Source organism: Nannospalax galili, unplaced genomic scaffold, assembly GCF_000622305.1.
Source record: "Nannospalax galili isolate Female #2095 unplaced genomic scaffold, S.galili_v1.0 scaffold285, whole genome shotgun sequence".
NCBI lineage: Eukaryota > Metazoa > Chordata > Mammalia > Rodentia > Spalacidae > Nannospalax > Nannospalax galili.
Genome location: NW_008355157.1, coordinates 97,438 through 122,443, shown reverse-complemented (window position 1 = coordinate 122,443; position 25,006 = coordinate 97,438). Strand labels below are relative to the sequence as shown.

The 25,006-nt window shown below is 43.1% G+C and overlaps 2 protein-coding genes across 2 annotated transcripts in view; both read right to left on the bottom strand.

Moving 5' to 3' along the window:
* Nucleotides 1-6,472: 6,472 nt before the first annotated feature.
* Nucleotides 6,473-13,045, bottom strand: Akap5 (A-kinase anchoring protein 5). Its single transcript, XM_008852121.2, has 2 exons — nt 12,930-13,045; nt 6,473-10,563 (listed from the first exon to the last, which is right to left on the bottom strand). The coding sequence occupies exon 2, from the start codon at nt 10,322-10,324 to the stop codon at nt 8,252-8,254; it is 2,073 nt and encodes a 690-aa protein (XP_008850343.1). The 5' UTR covers nt 10,325-10,563; nt 12,930-13,045; the 3' UTR covers nt 6,473-8,251.
* Nucleotides 13,046-19,541: 6,496 nt separating this feature from the next.
* Nucleotides 19,542-25,006, bottom strand: part of Mthfd1 (methylenetetrahydrofolate dehydrogenase, cyclohydrolase and formyltetrahydrofolate synthetase 1) — a gene marked incomplete in the record, with an annotated part of 83,545 nt that continues 78,080 nt past the window's right edge. The window contains 2 exon segments of the mRNA XM_017802939.2: nt 19,542-19,773; nt 21,355-21,448. Coding sequence (XP_017658428.1) covers nt 21,359-21,448 — 90 coding nt within the window.

Below are 25,006 nucleotides of genomic sequence, written 5' to 3'. Positions count from 1 at the left end.
TGTGCATCACCATGCCCATCCTAAGAACCTTTTATATTGAATTTCTGCAACAAGTAAAAGTTTTCACAGACACACCTGGGAAATTAAACTAAAATCCACAGATAGTGTATGTGATGGTTAATTTTGATTGTCAAGAGGATCTAGAATTACATAGAAGAGAAGCTCTGGGCCTGTCTTTAAGGCATTACCTAGATTAGGTTAATTGAATGGGAAGACCCACTTTAGGCGTCCTGGGCTGAATAAAAAGGAGAAAATGAGCTGAGTGCTAGCATTCATGGCTCTCTGCTTCCTGACTCTGGACCAGTGGGACCAGCTGTCTGAAGTTCCTTGCCACCGGGACTTCCCTACCGCAATAGACTATATCTTCAAACCATGAGCCAAAATACACTCTCCCCAAGTTGCTTTTGTCAGGCATTGTGTCATAGCAATGTGAAAAGAAATTAATACAATATATAGATCAGTGTGGTTTAAAATTTAGGGTTGGGGATGTAGGTCAATTAGTAGAGTGCTTGCCTAGCATGCGTGAAGCCCTGGTCAGATATGAAACACCACATAACAGGTGTGCTGACAGGTGCTTGTAATCCCAGCACTTATGAGGAGGAAGCACTTATGAGTATCACAAGTTCAAGGTTTTCCTCAGCTAGGTAGTGAGTTCAGAGTCATCTGGGATACATAAGACTTTGTCTCAATAGGTTGACATTTCAGTCCAGGCACGGTGGCACATGCCTTTAATCCCAACTCTGGGGAGGTAGAGACAGGTGAGTTCCAAGACAGCCAGGGCTACACCTAGAGACCTTGTGGTTTGAATGAGAATATCCCCCATAGGCTCCAAGTATTTGGACATTTTTGTCCCCAGTTGGCAGTGCTGTTCTGGGAGGTCTTAGAAGGTGTGGCCATGCTGGAAGAAGCACATCACTGGGAGAAGGCTTAGAGAGTTCTTAAGGGCCTTGCCTGATTTCCAGTCGCTTTTTAGCTTCCTGTGCCTGCTAGAAGATGTGAGCGTATTACTTTCTGCTCCTGTTCCAGCTACCTCCTGCCACCATGCCTCCCCACCATGATGGACTGTAATTCCCCTGGAACTGTAAGCTCAAATAGACTCTTCTAAGTTGCTTTGGTCAGTGTTTCTATGACAGCAACAGAAAAATAATTAATAAAGACCTTGTCTCAAATATAATAAAAATAATAATAATATTTAAACACATATTTAGCCAAGTATAGTGGCTAAATGCCTAGAATTCTAGCTCTTGTGAGGCAGAAAGAGGACCATGAATTTAGGATGACCTGGGCTATATAACAAGGCCCTGTCTCAAAAAGAAAGCCAAACTCTACATAGCTTAAAATCTGTGTTTAACAAAAAGAACTATGCACTAAAAATGGTGGAATTTACTGTTTAAGAATTATGCATTAGTGAGACCTAGACAAATACAGAAAATTCTGAATTCAATGAGCCCAAATGATTAATCTTCCAGGAATAAGAACCATAGCCAAAATACTGAGGAAACCCAGAAATTTAGAATTCTAAGCAAATTCCCACTGAAATCTGGGCTTGCTGCTATCTGGGGCACAGTTGGAAGAAAGCTCAGACATCAGGTTGGCTAGCTCTACCTAAACCCACAGTGACCAGTTGTTCCAGCATTATGTACAGCTCGGCATTCCAGTGTTCAAGGGCAATTCTGACTTAGCCATTCTGTGGGAAGGATAGAAATACCCCAGTTAGAGAGGATCTGTTAGAGACATGACATTTTGACTAAAGATCTTGTCCTCTACATCAATTCCACACACAACTTGACCTAGAATTTATATGTGAGGCTATCTGATTAGTTGGTGCATACATGCCTACAGTTGTGTTAGTCATGAGGATTCTTTACCACTTTGGGCCATAGACCCACTGATGGCCATGCTGACCAGACCTTCCTGTTACATGAATGTAGAGATGCCATATAGTAGATATTTGGTAGTGGAATGCTAGGTAGGCTGCAAGTGATAGAGTGCAGGATTAGTATGTGTGAAGACTGAGATTCAATGTCCAGCATCCTCTCCCCCAGTAATAAAGATTAACAAGTGACTGCATCTGCTCTGGTGTCACCCTGTGTTCTGCATGGCTCTGGAGAGCAGAGGTGGAAGACCCTGCTATTGTGGCTACAAGCATAGCTTCAAAGAGTGTGTGAGAAGCTTAATCCTGCCCTGCTAAATGCACAGTCATGAAGGTCAAGGCTGCTGGAAATGTGGCACAGAAGCGAATCACTGGCCTAGCACACACAAGACCCTAGGTTTGATTCCCAGCACTGTTTCAAACCCATTCTGGTAATCCAACCTGATCTATCCTCTCCACTCTTTGACCCAGGCGACTATCCTCCATCACCTACAGAACTTCAAAAACCCCTGGACAAGGTGTGCTGTCTTCCACCTTCTCCCTGCATCTATTCCTTGAAACCAAAGTGATTCTGTCAAAATATAGACTAGATGAAGGTCAAGGCTATAAGTCTGACTTGAGTTTAGCCACAAAGCAAAGGGTGAGGAAGGTGTGTTCAGTCTTGCTAATGTGGGGCCACTGCCCTACACTATTGTGGTAGGCTGACATTTACAGGCACACTGAGGCCAGCACTTCCAGCCTCTCCCTACCTAGCTTTCCCTTCATTGTTCATGATGCCTGAGCCAATTTGGCTGATATATTAGTATGTATCTACTCCACTTCCAAAACTCATGAACTAACTCCCTAGGTTTCCTTGAAGCTTGCAGTGGGTCACAACACTAGACTTCAGTGTTGGGGTGCATCTCTGAGGGGTTAAGCAGGTGGTGAGCACACATTGGTAAAAGGCAGTATGCCCCTCCTACTAGGAAAATGTAATTTCATAAAGCTTTTTGCCAATTGTGGTGACAGTCTAGTAATCCCAGCATTTAGGAGGCACAGGCAGAGGCAGGAGGATCTTGATTTTGGGACCAGGCCGGGCTAGAGACCCTGTCTCAAATAATAAACCTTTAAAATTCTGAAGAATGCGAATTGTTCAATATGTATGTGCAGTGTTGGTATATTCATCAGACAGTAAGTAAAGCCCAGAGCTAGAATTAACTTCAGAACTTTGAAGGTACTATCAACTTTTCAATTGGTCTTGAGATTTGGAAAATAGTTTCATCGAACTCAATTATTACCATTAGGCTGTACTTAAACAAAAAAGCGGCCAGGCCTGGTGTGGCATGTCTCTAATCCCAGCATTTGGAAAGCTGATGCAGGTGGATGAGATGTTCAAGGCCTCCATCTCTCACAGTATAACAGCAAAAGCAGTAGTGTTAACATTAGTAGAATGAGATCAGTACTTTAGGAAACTGAACTTCTGAAATGCCCACCTAAAGTTTGTACCACATGAATAGTGTAAGCACTTTACATTGTGATGTTTGCTTAGGAAACCATAAAGATTATTAACAATTCATAGACTAGTATAATACATAAAAGGTGAATCATGAGACTGGAAAGAAATAATGAAACCTTTTTTTTTTTTTTTTGGCTTGTTTTTTCTAGGTCCTAGGGACCAAACTCAGAGCCTATGCACATAGGCAAGTGCTGTGTCACTCAGCTCCATCTCCAGCCCCAAACTTGCTTGTGTCTTATTCACAGATAGCATCAAATTCAGAATTGCTCTTTTGGCTGAAAACGAGTTCTAGCTGTTTGCATTTCTTTGTTGAAAGTAGATTCCTTTAGGCTTGTGTTGTAAAGTCTGTTCAGTTACCCAGCCAGTAGACTGAAACTTTTTGTAGAACTAAGTTTTTTCATCAGTGTGATCTTTATAGTTTCAGGGAATAAACACAATTTACCATGTTCCTTTTAAAAGGGGGCTGGAGAGGCAGCTCAGCGGTTAAGAGCACGTACACTGTTGTAGAGGACCTGAGTTTGGTTTCTAGCACCATGTCAGGCAGCTCACAATCGCCTGTAACTCCAGTTCCAGGAGATCAATCTGACACCCTCTTCTGGCCTCAGAAAGCACCTGAACTCATGAACACAATCCCACACAGAGACACATATACACATATAATTTAAATAAATAAATAATTAAGAAAAACCTTAAAAAATTAAATGAGCTAATATAATATTTATTCCTTATTAGCCAGTACATAAAACAGTTCAGCTTAAAAACTTTTCCTCTACAGAGTATTATTTAATATTAGCATCTGATTCACAGCAATGTAATACTAATTTTAATGAGAATATAAAATGGAACTCTTACTTTCATAATGGCTCATCCACTTAACATTTTAACATATAAGAACTGCTATACATATGTAACATTGTGCAGACCTTTTTCTGGACCTAATCATCTAACAGAAGGAATACACTATTTAGAAATGTATTCAGACCCCTTCTTTTCCACTTTTCTACCTGACACTCATATTTCTTCCATTTTCTGTGGCTCTGCCTTAACTCCTGTCCTGGCTTCTGTTGTCATCACCCACACCCACACCCACACCCACACCCACACCCACACCCACACACATACCCCCCCACACACAGACAGACAGACATCCAGGGTGAGTTGTGGGAGGGCAGAGAACCTGTCCCATCATTAGGGTATTTGGCAGCTGACACGTGTAGCATCTAATTTAATCAGGGTACTCTATTTAGATTGCTTCTAATAAATTTTTGAAATTAAAGATCATTACAAAAAAATCTTTGCAAATATGTGCCATAAAATAGTATGGATTGAATTTTTGAATTCCATACTTTGTTATGCAATAAAACAGGAATTTGATCCTAAAGAACTCTAAAACTTAAATGAGGATATTAAAAAATGCAAAAATGGGAGGCAGAAAAGTCCAATCTTGGTATATTTAGTATGAAACTAGAAAGTAGACTGTACATATTTCAGTAAAGTCACCACCAAAAGGATCTTTTCAAACAATAGGATGCTAAAACCTTACAATTATTTTTAAAATTGTAATGTAACCCCCTAAAAAATTTCTTAACTATAAAAAATAAGGCAACTTGAAGTTAGAGATGCCTAACTTGAAGTTAGGCAACTAGAATTTACAGATGGAATGAACTGTGGGCTGCACGCAGGGGCAGGGTTTGCCTGGTGCCTCCTCACAAGCCACATTGCTAACAGCCTCTAGCAAGAAGCCCTGTTCGATAGACTGGTGAAATGGCATCATCTCTTGGAAATAAACCATCGTTTCTAAGACTCCACTAAATAGTAGACCAATTAAGATCATCGCAGTCTTCATGCTGTCAAATCCATTACCTCGGAGGAAAATTATGCAGACAGCTTCTCTGAAGAACTCCATTTGTGCCACACACTTATTATTCCTGGAGGTGGAGGAGGTGGAAGGAGGTGGAAGGGAACAGGATTTCTGTTTGAAAGCTCTTTTGTTTTCTGCTACCTTTACTTAAATGTTACCGGGGACTATTTTTATATCCTATAAAATGCTTTAAAAAAAGGTAAGTGAATAGTGATACAAAAAAACCAAGGCGAATGCTCCCATTATCTGTGTCGTAAGAAGCAGAGTGAATAATACTTGACTCTTAAAAAGGGGAAGATAATGTGCTGAAAAAAAAATGAAGAAGTGTCTGAGATACACCCCCAGTTTTATAAAATTCCAAGTTCAAAGAGAAACGCAATCCTAACTAATAAATGTTCACTAAAGGCAGATTTCAATTAAAATGAATATGAGATTCTTAAATTGATGCCTCTTAATAGGCCATTTTAGTGTTAAAGGGGTGTAAATTGAGTCAGAAGCTATATGTTTTGCACAGAAGGTCAAGTTTCTTGAAAGGAATCCTATTATACTTAAATATATTTTATTTTATTTTATTGTTTATGAGTGTATTGCCTGCATGTATGTAAGTGCACCTGTGTCGTGCATTGCCCACGATGGTTAGAAGAGGATGTCAGATTCCCCTGGAACTGGAGTTACAGATAGTTGTTAGCTTCCATGTGGGTACTGGGAATCGAACCTGGGTCCTCCGCAAGAGCAGCCAGTGCTCTTAACCACTGGCCATCTCTCCAACCCCAATACTATAATATTTTATGGCAGACTTTCAAACCATCTTTCAGATTCCTGCTTATTTCTACGACAATAAAAGTTTGGATCACCCTAAAATTCACTATAATTTGGTCATGAGCAGATATATTGGGTTAAGTTAAACTACCTTCTGCATTCTGTTTTCTAGTGGAAATTCTATTTATTTAAGTCACCAGAAAAGCCTAAGGAGAAACTATTTAAGAATGAATCTGAGTAGAGAATATATCTTGTCATAAAAACAATGAATCATAATGCATCTTAACCAAAAATGTATTTATTAAATAGCAGTGAAGGAAAAAATTAAAAGCCACAAAAACTCAAAACTTAGGGCTAGTTAAAATGATACTTTTTTCCCCTGTGTTTTTGTTTGCTTGCTTGTTTTGTTTTGTTTCTTGATACAGGGTCTCCCTGTAGCCCCAGTTGGTCTGAAACTTGCTATATAGACCAGGCTGGGCTCCCTCTCACAGAAATCCACCTGCTTCTGCTTCCTGAGTGCTGGGATTAAAGGCATGTGTCATCACACCTGGAAAAATGTTACTTTCTTAACCAAAAAATTCACATTTTTTGCACCTATTTTTCAAAATCACCAAATCCAAATGTTATCAATAATCGCTGTGTTATATACTTTTTGCTCATTCCTAAGAGATTATTAGAAGCTTTTATGTAAGTATACTGGCTCAGAGCCAGTAAATGAATACAAGAGTGTTTAAAATACTGCAAAATGCACCAACTTTAATCAGGTTTTTAAAACTGTCCTTTTTAAAATATATTTGCTGGTAGCTATCCAAGTCTGTTAGCACCATATATAGTGAATTAAGTGTTCTTTCAAAGATGATTTAGCAGTGAATTTTGGATTTATGTCTAAAAGGTACACGACTGATTAATTAAGGAGGGTAATATGTTTTTATCTTACTAAATTGAAGGATTCCTCATCACCCATTGGAAGAATGAAGATGGGAAAGCCAGGAGAAAATATTGCCACACCTCAGCCAAGAATCTTGCTAATAACATCTATCATTCGGTGACATTCCAAAGCCAGGTCAGTTTTTTCTCTCAGAAATCACTATGTATTTACAAGAGGGGTGTGGGGGGAGAAGGGACCAACAAAGTTAAAGTATAGGAAAAAGTCACACATACATATGCAGTCCCTAAACACAGTGAGAATGCACCTCAGCAATTAAAATCATCTAGTGCTCCTTCCTCAAGAGGACGCTCTTCAGCAGACACCTTGCTGTTTGTGCATCATATGTTTCAAGAGGTAACACCATCACTTAATTTAGACAATAGGGGGTAGGGACTGTACAACAGGAACCCTAACCTGTGGAGTAGGGAAGTATGCTACATGATCATGGCCAGGCACAATGGACAAACACTGATGTTGAAATATGTGCTTTAACATGAACTTTTTACTTTTTATTCAGTTGTGTACATAGCTCATGTTTGGCCAAGCATAAATACTACTTTCACTAGAATATTGTGATTTCTTGGACCTTTAGAAGTAATTCTGCTCCAGAAAACATTTGTCATCTGGGAAGTTTGCTTGTTGGATGAAAGTAATATACCCCTTATTCTGTCTTGCGGTTTTTGTTTTGTTGTTGTTGTTTCTAATTTCTCAAGCAGATAAGCCCATGCAGAAGTGGATATGTACAGGTCTGCTGGGCAGAAGGAAGATGGGGAAGGAAAATGCACTGATTCCACACTTGTACACTTGGTAACCATCTGCCCATTTGAAGGAACTTGTGAATGGCTTTTGTAAGGGAATTAGGCAAGATTAGAAAACCACTCACCTGATTCACCATTAGAACCAGCATAAAAAATGCACTGTAAAAGAAAAGGTTTTGAAAAACTGAATGCAATGTTAATTTTTACACAGGGTTGAACTATCAAAAAGAAAGCAGCCTTTGTGACATTAGAGAACAGTAAACAGCACATCATACCAAAAGTTTTCAATGAATAGCTTCTTTCTCCAAAGCACTCCACCCTTCACCTGCCATTTTAGCATCTCTGTATGTCACTTTGCACTGTGATCTGTGCTGACTTCCTCCAGTCCAGAAGCAACTGTGTTTCAGTGGCAGACTTAGAAACCTCATTTATTCTTTAGCATTTCTGGGCTGGAATTTTACCTTTAAATTCCACAGATGATAGACCTTGAACTTATTACTGAATAAGAAGTGCCACAAATGTATAAAATAATTCATCTTTGAGGGATTTTTTTTCCTCCCATGATCTGGAAATGCAGTCATTGCAGAAGAGTATTTACTTGATTATCCTCGGAAACCGATTCATTAACCAGCTGTTCTATAGACAACTGGATAGCATTCTTGACGAGAGAAGAAGCTGTTTCTATTAAGAGTGCCTCATATTGTTCTGAAGTTCTCCCCTCGAAATCACTATCATTAGCAAAAACCCCTACTTGCTCATTTTCCATTGAAATTAGGAATTGCTTAGGGACATTTTTAGATTTTGAAACATCAAATTCACTGATTTCAGTGTCTGTGATGATAATAGCAATTGGCTCCATTCTTTTGCTTTCTTCGGATCTGGGTTTCTCTGCATCAACTCCATTTTCTTTCAAAGCTGGTGCCTGGCCTAGTGCGATTTCTTCTGCCTGGGCCAGTTCAATTTCTTCTACCTGGCTTTGTGAAATTTCCTCTGCCTGGGCCAGTGCAGTTTCTCCTGGTTCATTCTCTTCAGTGGCACCCTCTCTACTTTCATCATCTTTCCCATCTGGTGCACTTTCTCTGACATCGTCATTGGATTCCTCCACGCTTTGTTGATCTGGGATTGCAGATGTGGGAGGAGCCACAGCAGGAGAAGGACGAGTCACTGTGGGTGAGGGAGGAGTCACTTTGGGTGAAGGAGGAACCACTGCAGGTGAGGGAGGAGTCACTGAGGGTGAGGGAGGAACCACTGTGGGTGAGGGCGGGGTCACTGCAGGTGAGGGCGGGACCACTGCGGGTGAAGGCGGGGTCACTGCGGGTGAGGGAGGAACCACTGCAGGTGAGGGAGGAGTTACTGTGGGTGAGGGAGGAGTCACTGTGCGTGCAGGAGGAACCACTGTGGGCGAGGGAGGAGTCACTGCGGGTGAGGGCGGGGTCACTGAGGGTGAGGGAGGAACCACTGCAGGTGAGGGAGGAGTTACTGTGGGTGAGGGAGGAGTCACTGTACGTGCAGGAGGAACCACTGCGGGCGAGGGAGGAGTCACTGTGGGTGAGGGCGGGGTCACTGAGGGTGAGGGAGGAACCACTGCAGGTGAGGGAGGAGTTACTGTGGGTGAGGGAGGAACCACTGTGGGCGAGGGAGGAGTCACTGTGGGTGAGGGAGGAACCACTGTGGGCGAGGGAGGAGTCACTGAGGGTGAGGGAGGAGCCACTGTGGGGGATGGAGGAATCACTGCAGGCGAGGGGGGAGTCACTGTGGGTGAGGGAGGAGTCACTGAGGGTGCGGGAGGAACCACTGCGGGTGAGAGAGGAATCACTGCAGGTGAAGGAGGAGTCACTGTGGGTGAGGAAGGAACATGAGAAGCCACTGGGCGCTGGTTCTCTGCTTCTGAACCTTCAAGCCAACTAGTTTGCACCGCTGGAACATTTTGTTTTTCCTGGATCACTTCAGCATCCTTTTCAAGCATGGGAGTTCCTGTCTGAATAGCAGAATGCTCATTTTCTAATTCAAGCTCAACGGAAATCACATTCTCTCCAGATGTGATATTGTTGTTTACATGTGATTTACAGACCTCCTTACCATCTTCCACTGACACACCTTTCTGTAGGTCCTGGGTGGACTTAGCTGGTATTGCCTGGTCAGCCAACTGGGTCTGAGTTTGTATCTCCAAACCTTCAGTTTCTCCCTGGACTCTGATGTTGTAGTCTGAGTCTTCTGAAAGCTTGTAGTGATGACTCTTCTGTGCCCCTCTTGAGAATCTTAGGCAGGGAATCTTACTCCTGGATTTTGCCTTTTTCTTAGAAAGAGCCGCATCATCAGGCTTTATTTCAGTGTGCACTTCAGCCTCAAATGTTTTACGCTTCTTTGAAGAATCTGACCTTTTCCTGTGTGTCATGAGACATTTGATGGAGGCCCAGGCCCCTGCTGGCTGCTGTGGCTGATCGGAAGCCCCCGCTTCTGGGGGACACTTCCTGGCCACCTCAGCAGCCTCAGAGCCAGTTTTGGGCTTGGGCACCTTGGCTGCTTTCTTCCTTCTTTTGAAGCAAAGTGTAGCTGTTTTTCTTTCCCGCCTCTCTTCCAGAGGACTAACTTCTGCTGCCCCCTTCTCCTCCTTATTTTCTATTTGAATTTCAGAAACTGTGGTCTCCATTTTTATACTACCCCCTTTTATCCTCTACAAACTGTCCTCTCTCTTCAGAGGCCTTTTATGAAAAAAGGTGGGCAAAACATCACACTAAGTTGGGTTTCTTCCAGGCGCCTTCAGGCACTTGTTTCTGGAGCTTCTTCTGGACACAAATGCCTCCTTTCTCCGTTGCTTGTAATTTTTCTCTTTAATTTTCTCAGGAAAGCTCTTTACTGGATAAGATTTTCCTTTATTCACAGATCAACCTGATGAGAGAAAAGAGTGGGGTTTTATGTCAGCAGCTGAAGGTATACAATTCTATTACGCATGCTTTTCACATGATAACTTACTGACATGACTGAAGGCTACACACTGGGGTTTGCTTTTGCCCTGTCAAAAAGACTCCAGTATGAACTCATTGCGTTCTATTATTTTTGTTAGAACATCATTATGGATCACTCTGATCCATATGCGATTAGTTGTCCTGTCTATGAGTTCAGCAACAACAAAAAGCAATGAAGGGCAGGATGACAGATAAACTAGTGCACTTTTTATTACATACAATAGAGAATTTTGAAGCTGCTAAGGATTTGAGAGATTATTTGAGATTATTCAAATCTAATCAGTTCACCAAACCGAACTCCAGAGGGGGCAGCTGGTTTGTGGAAAGCCAGAGTTGGAAGTAGGAATTTTGACTCTGGTGTTTTTTCCATTGTGCCATAAGGTTTCTGTTCTAAGAATGTACATTCCATTGAGGAGGTGCTGCTTGCTTGCAAACACACTCTTAGGAAACTTAACATTGCTGTCATTTTCCACTCGTCAATTCGTTGTGTAACTTTCACATTTTTCACTTAAGTATCTGCTACTTATACGATTCGCTCTAATGTGCACACAGCTGGAGGTAAGTTAACGATGCTAATAGCTGACATTTGTTGAGCAATACTTGTGTATGCGGCAGTGCTGAACACTTTTACATACATCTCTAACCTGCACCACGGTATTCAGTATTCCTGAGTGAGTAGGTGGTAATATCTCCATCTGCAGATGGAGTCTGCCTGAGATTACAAAGCTAGTCAGTAACAGGGCTCAGATTCAACCCAAAACTGCCTGTTTCTGAAACCCTTGCTCTGAGTTTCATCAGAAAATGAATTGTTTGAAAAATGCCAATCTGAGCTGGTTGTGATGGTGCACACTTGTCATTCCAGTATAGGGAAGGTGGAGGCAGGAGAAAAAGTTCAAGGTCATCCACAGCTACGTAGTGAATTTGAGGCCAGCTCAGCAATATGAGACTGTGTCTCAAATAAAAAAAAGGGGGGAGGGCGGGAAGATGTGCGTAAAACCAAGATTTTGGGTGATAGAGCGCTGGCTTAGCATGCTCCAAGGCCCTGGGCTTGATCCTCAGCCCTACCAAAACATAATAATTCCTAAAGAATAAGGACAAGAGGTGATTGCCTAACAAAACTCCCATGAATTTTAGTTTGATAGATGCCCTGAATTAGGCAAAGGGACTCTTTCCTTATACGATTTTCAGGTAAATTCTTCCCAGAGCTTTCATCTGGGTAGTCCTTAATTCTCTGAACTGTGGAACCAGAACCCTAAAATATCATTTTATGATCTAAGGAAGTATTTTTTAGGGTAGGTATTGTGTACTTCATCTTTCTAAACATAAACATCAAATTCTAAAGCAACGATGGAACCAAAGTAACATCTACAGTGTGTCTCCCCACACACCTTCAATCAGCCCTAGAACTGCAGCTAATCCTAACTGCCTCAAGGCTCCCTCCCCTGCGTTCTCCGTGCCTGAGCATTTTTATTTTAAGCAGAGGATGTAAGCACTGGTAGAAATAATAGAATTAGATCATATTCTGCAAAGTATCATTCGAAACTAACATGAATTCCCTAGCTATCTGCATGAGAAGCTTCTTTGAGATCAACTGTAGAGATCAACACCCCAACAAGTGTATCTGCGATGGAGGAAAGGATGCAGCCTGCAGGCGTTAAAACTTTGCAAGAGTGTTAGGACCGCAAATGTATTCGCCTTTCCCTTCGTTGGGGAGCTTTATTGCCTCAGGAAACCTTGAAGTCCCTGTAGACGTTTCTTGACAGAATCTCTGGTCTAACGCCACAGAAAACACTACCACCTTTCCCCCCCTTGAGCAGCAAAGAGCATCCACTACCAGAGCAGAGCAATCTTCCCCAGCACCAGCCATGGACCGCGAAGCTTCCTCCTGGAGGAAAGACTCTCCAGGCTTGACGCCCCGGTGGCAGGAGACCTAGCTCAGGATAAAGTGCTCAGAAAGGAAAATGCCGGGGGCGTGGAAGGATAGCTCAGCTCCAAGCTGTCTACGGAATTACCATAGCCAGGAGCGGAAAATCACGGTTCCCCCCAAAGGGCCAGGAAGGGCTAGGCGGCCGGTGCTTCTGGAACCAGCTGCACCGCGTGCGAAGCGAGCTGATGGCAGAGCCGCCGACGGGCGCCCGCCGGCCGGGAGATGCCTGCGGACAGCAACCTTGCAGTCAGCGCTCCCCGCCATCTGGGGACAGGAATCCGGGGTCTTGCTTCTGCACCGCCCGCCCAGAGGCTCGGTGCACCCGGCTCTGACCCAGAGCCTCCCGTCCTGCCTCCACTTACCCCAAGCGCGGGAGTCCCTGGCCGGCCCAGCACCAGAGGTCGCATCGCACGGCGGGGGCTGCCGGGAGCCTTGAGGCCGCCGAGCGCGCAGCCCTCTGCAGAGGGACAGCAGCCGCGGGCCCCCTCCCCAACACAGAGAGCGACAGCGGGCCGGGCCAATGTGCGCCGAGCAGGGGGCGGGGCGGGGGCGGGGGCGGGGCCAGCTGGTGAGGGCGCAGCTCCGCAGCCACCTGCGAGCAGCTCGCCCCACCCGGTGGGAGCACCTTCGTGCTCCCGCCCTGGAGCACATCCCCGCTGCAGGATGACATCAGGGCCGGGGCAGAGAGAGCACTAAGGCAGAGCAGGGAGGACGGCGAGGGGACGAGGGTAGAGGGACCAGCATTTTCTAAGACGCACGGCAGTAAAAAAAAATGTTTGAAATTACAGACACTACCATCGTAAGTACCCCTCGAACACGAAAAGGACAAGGTATACCTTACAATTTTAAAAAATTAATTAAAAAAACTAATTTCATACACGAATACTGCATTTACATCATTTCCAGCTGTCCCTCTCCCCACTACAGCTCCTACCATGTCCTCTCTCAAATACATGACTCCTACTTCATTGTTACAGACACACACACACACACACACACACACACACACACCCTAATAAATGAGTCCATTTAGTGTTGCTCCAATGTACATGTGTTCAGGGCTACCCATACATGGGTAGAGTCTTGTAAAATCTCCCCCATTCATGTTGGTGATGTTAGCACATTTTAAAAACATAATTCGTAACTGTGCATTGAGTCATAAGGAGTTGTTTGGATGGGAAATTATGTATATGGTTAGAAACAGAAATGAAACTCCCCAAAGTGGGCTTTGGTGTGAGGTTATCATGGTTCCTTGTCAAACAGGACCCCAGACCTATGTAGAGACAGAGATCTGCAGGAGCACTACAGCTGTGCTGATCAGTGAGAATGCCCATCTAGCCTTTTACCTCACATCCTGAAGCCAGGTAGATTACTGTTGCCCGTTTCCTTTCAGAACATGCCTTGGTGTCTGCTCACCTTGTTCGAATGGGAATAGAATGGGGAGATGAGGACACTCACCATTCCAGTCCCACTCCCAGCAAAGGGCATGGGAACCTTGTATACTTCTGAAGGGTGAGGGTTGTTCCCGCCCCGTTATCAAAGGAAGGTGCTAGCTATGGTGAAAAACAGTACAAGTATGTCTGTGTGCACATAAGGCACACTTGATGAAAGGTGTGTCTAGGGCAACTCAGGGCCATGGGCTTGTAGCATTCCTGGGTGCTCTGGCTGGGGTCCTGAACATCACACCTCAGCCTTCTCCACAGCCCCTCCTAGCACAGGCATCAGAAACCCCAAGAAAGAAGAGAACTGAAAACCACCTGCATGATCTTCCCAAAGGTCAATCTAAGATGCCCACTCTGAGATGTTGTTTTTTTTTCTAGGAAAATATTTTACCTTTCTGGTCTAGACTTATTCCACCAAGACTTGTTACGGAATGAATTCTTGGGACACAAAACCAAAGTTGAATCTAAGTTAAGTTTGTAGATTAAGTTAGCACCAAGAGAGCTGGAGTGATGGTTCAGCAGTTAAGAGCACACACTGCTCCTGCAAAGGGCCCAAGTTTGGTTCCTAACTCCTACTTTAGGCAGCTCACAACTGCCTATAACTTCAGCTCCAGGGAATCCCACACCTGCACTTACATGCACAGACACATAGATACAGAAATGTAATTAAAAATAATAAAAAAACAACAAAAAGAAATTATATTTAGCCTTGCTCATCCAGCAAACAGGTCTGTGAAAAGGGTCTTTATATCTCCATTTTTGTTACTTGCTAATCCTGCTTCTGGCAGTTTTGAACTTGAAACAAGCTGGAAGAAATCTATGCCAGGCATGCAGCTGAGGTGCTGTGACTCACACTCAAATGGAAAGGTTCTTCAAATCCAGCAGATCTGGGAGTACGCAGCAGTTTTAGGAAACGAAACAAAAAACTTTTCCAGACAAGGACAAAGTGAACAGCCGTCTTACTAGAAACCACTGGGAGCCAGGTGTGGTAGCACATGCCTGTAATCCCAGCACTGGAGAAGCTGAAGCAAGAAAATGGCAAGTTCCCAGCCTGGGCTACATAGCAAGACCCAGTCTTTTGTTGTTATTTTGTGTTTTAAGATTTACTTTTAATTGTATGTGTGTGCCTGTGTGTGGGTATGTGTACATGAGTGCAGGTGCCTGAGGAGGCCAGAGGCATCAGATCCCTTGGACCTGGAGTTATAGGAAGTTGTGAGCTGCCAAATGTGGGAGCTGGGAACCTAACTTGGGTCCTTCGCAAGAGCAGTATGCACTTTAAAAAAAAATTATTTTTCTTTTATGCATATGAGTGTATTACCTCCATGTATGTAAGTGCACCCATGTTGTGTAATGCCCAAGGAGATAAGAGGTGTCGGATCCGCTGGAACTGGAGTTATGGATGGTTGTTAGCCGCTATGTGGGTGCTGGGAACCAAACCTGGGTCCTCTGTAAAAGCAGCCAGTGCTCTTAATCACTGAGCCATCTCTCTAGCTCCAAGAGCAGTATGCACTCTTGACCACTGAGTCATTTTCCAGTCCAAGACCCAATCCTAAAATACAGGTCAAAACAATACAGCAACTATGGCCATCTTACTAACTTGTAGCACCTGTTCCACCTGCTTTTCTCTTAAAAAACAAAGTAGTGAAAGGAAGCTGAACAGAGTCTAAGGTGAGAGGTTGATTTATATTTGAAGAGAAAAATAAAATTCTTTTGAGGTATGATTTTCTCCTCCCCAGTCCCCTCACACATATAGTCATTCAGAGTATACTACTATAAATAAAATATTGCACTGTGGTTTTCCTTTAGGATATGACTGGAGCTTGATGCCAGATGTTCTGACAATGTACCCTGTACCTCATGCATGAAAGAAAAAGAAACCTGTCATTCCTAAACACACTTGATGACACTTAGAGCTGTTGAAGCTAACCCAAATTGTCTACTACTCCGTATGAATTATATAATTAGGAAATAGGCTATAAATACATCTCTTGAAACTGATGAGAAATTATCCTCCTTATAACTTACCATGTTAATAACACAAAGTGGGCCAAAAAAATAACCTACATATTTATCTGAAAAGCACTCAATTGATTATACCTTTCTTCCCCATTCTGGTCCCTATCCACCCACAGTCCAGACTTGTGGTTATCAAAATGGTCTCAAGTCCTTGTCAATAATTCTTACATTTCAGAGCCCTTCTCAGAATAAACCTTCCACAGTGCCTTTCTCTGGCACGCCATCAAATGAACCTGTGGCTCCAGTTCCCTGGTGGCTCAATCTGTTTGTGGGCACCATGAGAGCTGCAGGACGCCAACACAAACCCAAGTCACTGTGTTGCAATCTGCCTTACTTGGCAGCATGTACGCGATGCTGTCACTCTTGAATTATGTGTACATACATCGTCAACAGACAGCAACAACCTCTGAGGTGCAATTCAAGAAGATGCAATGCGCTTATCAGTGATCTAATACAGGGAGGGGAGATTAGGAATGGGAACCAATAATCTGGAGGGACTGCTAGCCCTGTGGCTGGGGCCTGCTCAGGTGACACAGGCACCCCAGCCCCAACTGATCTTTCCTACACATGGCCTGTCACTACTTTATGCCTTATTTCCTTATAGAAATGGCATTTGTAAGTTTGTACTTATGACACCTTTTAGCAAAGATCCAAGAATCAGTGTACAAAACCTCTGCCCATCAGGATTGCTCAGCAGCCTCCCTGACCTCATTTCTTCCACTTTGCACACCTTAATTATCTCTTCCTTTCAGAGGTGAGTGAAATGGACCCAGTTTTCTACTTTTTACAACCTGGCAGGAGCTGCTGTCTAGGAAGAGCTGAGGGGCAGCAAAGAGCAGAAGCTTTAGAATCAGGTGACTAGATGGCACCAGGAGTGGAATCTTTTTTTTTTCTTTAGATAGGGTCTCACTATGTAGCACTAGCTGGTCTGGAACTCACCATGTAAACAGGTTGGCCTTGATCTCAGAGATCTGCCTGACCTTGCCTTCCAAGTGCTGGGATTAAAGGCATGTACCACCACACCCAGTCAGCAGAGGATCTTGAACTGCCTTTCTGTAAAATGGAGATTAAGCCTAACTGATTATAATTCATCTACAAATTTCTGACCAAAGATGAGCTCCTGTTCTGAAGCCACCCTCTGAACAATTCTACTGCTAGAATTTACCATGAGGAAACATTCACACAAGCTACAGAGATGGATGGTAACTATGTATACTTTCTACCAATTTCCACTCACTGCCATGGTTTATTTACTTGTAATTTCTTGTGGCACTGGTGATCAAACCTAGGACTTTGCACATGCCAGGCAAACACTACCACTGAGCTACATCCCCAGTCCTACTGCCAGTTGTAATAGTAAAAGCCATAGGGCTGCAGAGATGGCCCAGGGGTTAAGAGCACTTGTTGCTCTATCCTGAGGACAGGAGTTTGAATTCCAGCATCCATGTCAGGCAGCTCACAAATGCACAGAATTCCAGCTCCAGGAGATCTGATGCCTCTGGCCTCTGGCCTCCAACCATACCTGCACATTCTCCCACATATACACATAATTAAATTCTTTAAAGATAACAGTAAAATAATGACACAATCCTAAGTATCTAGCAAGAGTGGACAGAGGTCTGTTGACACACTACATAACCATAGGAAACAAGATAGTACTCCTTGCATTCAGGAGGCTGAGGCAGGAGTATCGGCAAGAATTGGAGGCCAGCCTGGGTGGGCTACATAGCAAGATCTCACCTCAGAAAATACAATAAAATGAAAAAAAAAAATTTTTTAAATACAATAAAATGAAAAAAAATTTTTTTTAAAGAAGATGGATCTTACTAATGATATTGCTAAGTAGAAAATGCAAGCCGTAGCATTTGGATTTTCACTCAAGCATCTTTTACCTCTACTCAGGATATTCTTGCATCAGTGAAGGTCTGGTCATTCCAAGCAACAATGAATAAGAACTTAGATTATTGCATTAGGGCTTTGTTTATCTTTTCAAAGTTCCACTCATCTTCTCTCACTTTACCACGTTTATTTGTTCATTTTTCTTCCCAAGATTAAGGATTTATTTCCCTAAGGTTTGGCAATAAAGGAAACCTATTTCCTTTAAGATGGTCTTTAAGTCACTCTCTGACAAGACGGCTTCTTCCCCTTGTTTAAAAACCTAATTCCCACCAAGTCCCAGCCCAAATGACACTTCACAGAATATTTTGAAATAGTATCAGAATATGGACTCTGCAAACAGGGTCTGAAAGATGCTTTGGATCAGGGACAGCATTCTTGGGTCCTCCCGTGTGCCAAGCACTGTACAAAGCACCCTACATGACTTGTTTGCTTAACTTCACAACCACCTATAGGCAGTACCAACAGCACCCTCATTTCTACGGAGTGGGTTGGGGACAGAGGTGGGTGAGGCACTAAGAGATCAAGGTAGACTCTGCTCCTGACTCCTTTGCCATTTGCCTCCCTAAATGCTGCCATCATTTCTTTGAATTGTGAAACCATATTTCAACACTGATGTGAACCCAGGGTATTAAAAATAATAAAAGCCAAGACATTTGGGAAAACATAGCTCTGTCCAATTGGTAATTTTTAGCTTTGGCACCAGGGGGATTCAAAATCTTCTAGAAGGATCTGATGCAGGAAGACACAGGACAAGAGAAGTGAGGATATTTTATAAACCCCAAACAAACAAAACTCACAAAATATTTTGTTCTTATATGAAGACCCTAGCCCCTAATGTTAAATATGCATTTCAAGGTGGGAATAAATAAGGGCAAGACCAGGAAACTAGAAAGGGGCCCATGAGACTGGAGAAAAGGGGCTCTAAGGGAGAGGGTGCAGAAGACAGTAGAACCAGGTAGAAGCGGGGGGTACGAGGAGTGAAAGGGTACAGTGGAGATGGGAGTGGGAGGAGAAAGGGTGGGAGGGCGGATCAATCAAAATTTAATATGTATGAAAATGCCAAGTAAAAATCTATTATTTTATAAGCTAATTAAAAAAAATATTTAAAAAAAACACTCCTAGCTGGGCGTGGTGTCACACACCTTTAATCCCAGGACTCGGGAGGCAGAGGCAGGCAGATCTTTGTGAGTTCCAGGATAACTGGGGCTACAGGGAGATCCTGTCTCAAAAAGACCAAAAAAAACTAACCCAAAAAACCCCCACACTCCTAAAACAGTAAAAATAAAAAATACAACACTAAGGTGGTAGGGATTCCAAAGACATCAAGACAAAGCATGTCAGCCACAGTTCCCTTGGGGAAAACTCCGTAAAACAGAAAGGTGTGGAAAAAGAGGGCAAGCCTTCCTCCATGCCCACTTCCACACTGACCCTCTCCGGTCTCCAGAGCCTGACACACAAGCACACACACCCCTCTTTAAACAATAGATCACAAGGAGCACAATGCCACAATGTAGTTTGCTTCTCCGGCCCGCAGCTGCCTGGCAAACAGGCTCACACTGGATGGCAGCTACAGTCAGCACTCTACCAAATGTCACCAATTATGTCTCAACACCAAGGTAGCAAAATTATTCCTTTTATTCTGGACTGCCACTAAAGCAAATAGCCATGTGCATGATTTGTGTTAATTTATACATGGTATGAGGATTAAGGCTGTGAAAGGCTTCTAGGGAAACTCCCACGATTTCTGAAGATCCTCAGGGCAGGGGCTGACTTCCTCGACTTCCCCACACTTCCTTGGTGGGCCTGAAGAGACACTGGCCAAACAAAGTAGCCTTTAGAGATAGATGATCTGGAAAGAAAAGCAAAAAAAAGTGTTTTTTTCCTAAACACTGGCCTATTTCCTCTTCCCTTCCACACTTCACCATTCCCAACTGCATCGCCAGAGCAGCTCACATGAACATCCATCCCTTCCCACACTGCTTCTAGGGGCTGCCCATAGATGGACTTGAACGCACACACACACACACACACACACACACACACACACACACACACACGATGGTTGTACAAACACCGTAAGACATGGCAGGAAGTAGGGACTGTATTTCCAAAAGCACATTTCCCTCTGCGAACAGTGTTTCCCTAGACTAATTCAAGCTTTCTTCTTACCCTCACTCAGACCAAAATGATTACATTTCGCCATCTGGACCTTTATTCTCTCAAGGCAGGAGATTTGGTTTTGTAGTGTGGTGTCGCTCTGGTCTCCCAGATTTTCTGTTCTACACTAGATTTGAAGCTCTAGTCATGTGTGGTCACTGTCCAAATCAGGATCTAGTTCTCCAAAACTTACACCTTCCTTTTTTCTTAGTTTAATTCCTCATTTTGATGGACTATATTACAAACAACTGTCTTGGAGGACAAGTGGGGGTGGCAAAACTTTTTCAGTCTGAAAATACCCTGACAGATCTGGCCAGGGGTAAACACCAGATAAAATGTATCTGCCCCTCATAAACTTGAAGGACATTCCTCTACTATCTGAAAGCTTCTTACTGCTGATAAGATTGTGTTCGGCTAACTTCTCACTCCTCAGCCCAGCACCCTGACTGCACCCAAGCAGCTCAACTTCTCACTCCTCCACAGGTGAGCCATTTTTGCCTTGCTTGGAGAAGAATGCTGAAGATTTTTCTGCTTGATATTTTTGAAATTTGAATTAGATGTGTCACTGATGAGCACCTGTTTGCTGTCTTGGGTGCTGAATGTGGGCTCATGCATGCTGAGCACTAACACTGTCACTTAGCTACACCCCCAAGTCCAACTTTTGCCTTCTGTCTGTTCGGGGTACAGACTTGGGGCTGCTTCTACCTCTACCAGGCCATCAAATTTGAACTCTAAGCATCCCAGGGCTCCAGTAGTGGGATGGAGCCCTAGCATCCCCTGCAGGCCTCCATGGTGACACCCCCTCACCCCTATGCAGTGCCAACATGCTTCTAGCCCTGCTCTTCTACTGAACATTGAAATAAAAATATTTCCCTCGCTGGTTATTGCCAATTTTCATTCCTGACTACTTCTCCTCACTGTGAAATCTGGAAAGAAATGTTTGAAATTACTAGAATGTGAGTATTTATAGATTCTGTTTGATCCCTAGAATTCATAACTAAGCTACATAATGAAAAACAAACTAACAACTTTGTCCAGGGCTGGCAAGATGACTCAGTGGATAAAGGTGCTAGCCACCAGGCCTGACAACCCGAGTTCAAGCCCTAGGACCCATACGGTGGAAGAAGAGAATTAATTACCCTGACCTCCACACACTAACCATGCCACACATGTACCCCACTCACCTACGAAATAAATTAATAAGTGTAATTTAAAAATCAAATCAAAACAAAACAAAAACAGAAAACCAACTTCCTGCTCAGCAACAGCTTACCTGTTTAAAATAGTCCATTCACCTGTTCAGTTTCAGGGTCCAAATCAATATCATAAAAACAGGGCCGAGTAGGGAGCCCAGGCATGGTGCTCATCTACAATGCAAAATAACATAAAAATGAACTGAAGGTAATTTTTTCCTTCTACCTTCCCCTTGTGCCTTGCACATCTTTAAAGTCGGCAATAAAGTGGATGCTGCTCTTCTTGATACATATTAAAAACCCAGTTACCGGTTCTAACATAACAAGAAACTCACCGCCTTCTGCAAACCAATTGTCAAGCCTCACTCTGCTCTTGAACATGGACAACGGTAGTCAGAAGTGACAGAAGCGTGGTCCCACCCCCACCCTGCATTGGCAGGTGCTGGAAAAGCTGAGCAGGCAGTTACTCCTGATTCAGTGTGGGCTTCACAAGACCAAAGGAATGTGAGGCATGCCTGTAATCCTACCCTTGGGAGGCCAAAGTAGGGCTGTTGAGACTCTTAGACCAGCCTGGGCTACAGAGCAAAACCATCTCTCAAAACAAATCAACCAAAGGAGGGACAGGGATGGCGTCTGTTTCAAAGTGCTCTCTCAGAAAGCCTTGCACAGAGGCCCACGTGATTTCTGCTGCAGCAACATGACATGACAATCCGCCTCCCTTAACTCATTTTTATAGTGAAGTTTTACGGTCTCTAGTCTTACTGATCTGACGGGCTCCTGACACTAAACTTGAATGCTTGTGTGTGCTATATATATACTTGCTTCTTTTCTGAAGAAGTGGCTTTGCCTCTTTTCTGCTTAGATGCAAATTCGTATGGCTTGTAAGGGAAGACTTTTTTTTTTTCTGTCATAATGTCCTGTATAATGAATGTACACACATTCCAGATCAGACCCAGAAAGGAAGACAGCTTAGCCTGAACCTTTAAAACTTCACTATAAAAATGTCATTAAAAGGATGAGTCATCTTCAGTAACATAAAACATCGATATCTGAAGAAAACCTAATCCTGACATCTGAGCTCCAATCAATATTCTTCACGGCAAACTATAGAAATCTGACAACTGGCCGGGCGTGGTGGCACGCTGTTAATCCTAGCACTCGGGAGGCAGAGGCAGACAGATCCTCTGTGAGTTCGAGGCCAGCTTGGTCTACAGAATGAGTTCCAGGCAGCTGGAGCTATAGGAAGACCCTGTCTCAAAAAGACCAAAAAAAAAAGAAATCCGACAACCGGTTTCTAGTCGTGCATTCTGTAAGAAATAGACAAGTAGAAGAAAGGAAAGGTTTTTCTTCAGATTTAGAAGAAAACCCAGGAGATGGCATTAGAGAGGCAAAGGATGGCTGCCCACTGACCCAGATATGCATGTAAGCACTGGTGGGTAGAAAAGTCTGAAGATGGTTCCCAAAGCAGCAATATGTAGAATTTTCAGTAATTTTATTTTTCCCAAAGAGGAAGATCTTCCCTCTGTAAATACTGGTTGTTGATAATCAGAAAAGAGAAAGAGGGGCTGGAGAGATGGCTTGGCAGTTAAGAGCACTTGCTGCTCTTCCAGAGGGCCTGACTGTGGTTTCTAGCATCCATATCATATGGTAATGTTTTTTAAAAAAAGGAAAGACGATGCCTGTATGAGTTTATGTGTATCATGTGTGTGCAGGAGCCTGCAGAAGCCAGAAGAGGGTGTTGGCGCTCCTAGAATAGGAAACACAGGTGGCAGTTAGCTGCCACATGGGTGCTGGGAAACCTAGGTCCTTTGCAAGAGTATTAAGCACTCTTATTACTGAGCCATCCTCCAGTCCATGCTTAAATCTGCATTAAAACCATTTTCTTTAAAAAACAAAAACAAAAACTTCAATTTTGCTTTTTAAAAAAAGTAAGCCAGTCAGACATGTTGGCATGTATCTGTAATCCCAATCCTTGAGAGGCCAAGACAGACAGATGGCAAGTTTGGGGCCTGCCTGGGCTATATAGTGAGACCTTGTGTCAAAAAAACAAAAGGAGAGAACAGTTAGAAAGACAGCTCAGCAGTTAAGAGTAAGTATTGCTCTTGCAGAAGACTTGAGTTTGGTTCCCAGCACCTGCTTAGGGAGGCTCACAGCAGCCTATAACTCAGATCTACAGGATATGACACACTCTCTGGCCTCTGAGGGCACTGCACTCACATGTATATATCCACACATATACATATGCATAAACATAATTAAAAATAAGAGTGTCATTTAACTATGTACCAGTTGCTTCTTTCTACCTAAAGCAAGGTTTTGGTAGACCACTCTCTAAACTACATAAGGTAAAAAAGACTTTTAACTGTCTTGTGTTTTCTATAAGGTTTACCTGGGAACTTATAAAGCACACTGTGTACACAGGTAATATTAACTTAATTGCATTATCTTATGTGTGTAATTTAGATTTCATGTTCTTTTAATAAGATGATTCTACACAGTACTGTCTTCTGAGTCAAACAACTACCACCTTCACGACTTCAACTGTTCCACTAGCAAAAGACCATCACAATTGGACTTGTTGACAATAGTATTCTTTAACTGAAGGAGGGGTAAGCAGGGTCATTGGACACTCACCTGAGTATCTAGCTGCTCTTCCCAGCCAACTATATGTAATTTGGCCCTAATGACATATGGTCTCCTGGGTTTGGGGAGGACTAAAGTATATTATCTGGGGAAGGCTAGGAAGAGAAGGCTTGCTCCATGCTGGGTAAAGGCTTTCCAGTGTAAATACTCTCAGGTCATCCATACACCTCAGGAACCCCTCAGTCATCTCTGTAAGTAAGCTCAGTAAACTCTTGGTTCCCCAGGAAAACTTTGATGTAATCAAACATTGGTTTGACACTAGAACCTTAGAAGGGGATAAACATTGCCTAGTATCCCCAGGAAAAGAATTCTCACAACATATGGAAATTTATTTGTTAATGTTATTATGTCTCATGGTTATTAAGAAAGAGAATGGTAAGGTAAAATGTTAGAAAGATATAGGAGTGGAGGTATTTTAAAAACGAGAGAGCCTAAGCAAGATGGAGGTCTGTGTAGGTTTGCTATGATTTATCAAGGATGAGAGAAAGATAATATATGAATAATCTTAAATTTTCTAAGGTCATAGCTTAGTCAACTAGTTTAAGGATGTCTAGTCAAGGTTTATCTGAGAGTGTTTGGTATTTTCCCAAGCTTTATTTATATACCACATGGTAATTAAAAGTACCAGACTAGTGTAACTAACCTTGTTAGGTGTTTAATAGACATACTTTGAGGCCTATACTAATCTGGTCAGAGGGACTTAAAGAACAGTTTTTGCTCCTTGCCCTCCAAGCTCAAGTAAGTTCCAGGGGACTATGAGGCATCTCAAAATGTCCTGTAACTGTGGTGAGTCACCCGTCCTCTTGTTCAGGGAGGCCATGGAGATACCACAAGGTGGACTTGAACCAGTGCCCAGTCTACAAAGAGGAGGGTCAACACAGAGGAACATTTCTTCCATGCTTCCAGGTGAAGCCAGCCATGGACGAGCAGAACCCTTGACTTCTCTTCACATAAATGGTAAAAGAAAGGAGCCAGGGGCTCTTCCCAAGCCCATGTGACCCCTGAGGAACAAATCCTCCAATGACCTTAAGAGTAAAAATAAATTGGTTTATTTGGGCCAACAGTATGTTTTAAAACACCCAAAAGGAC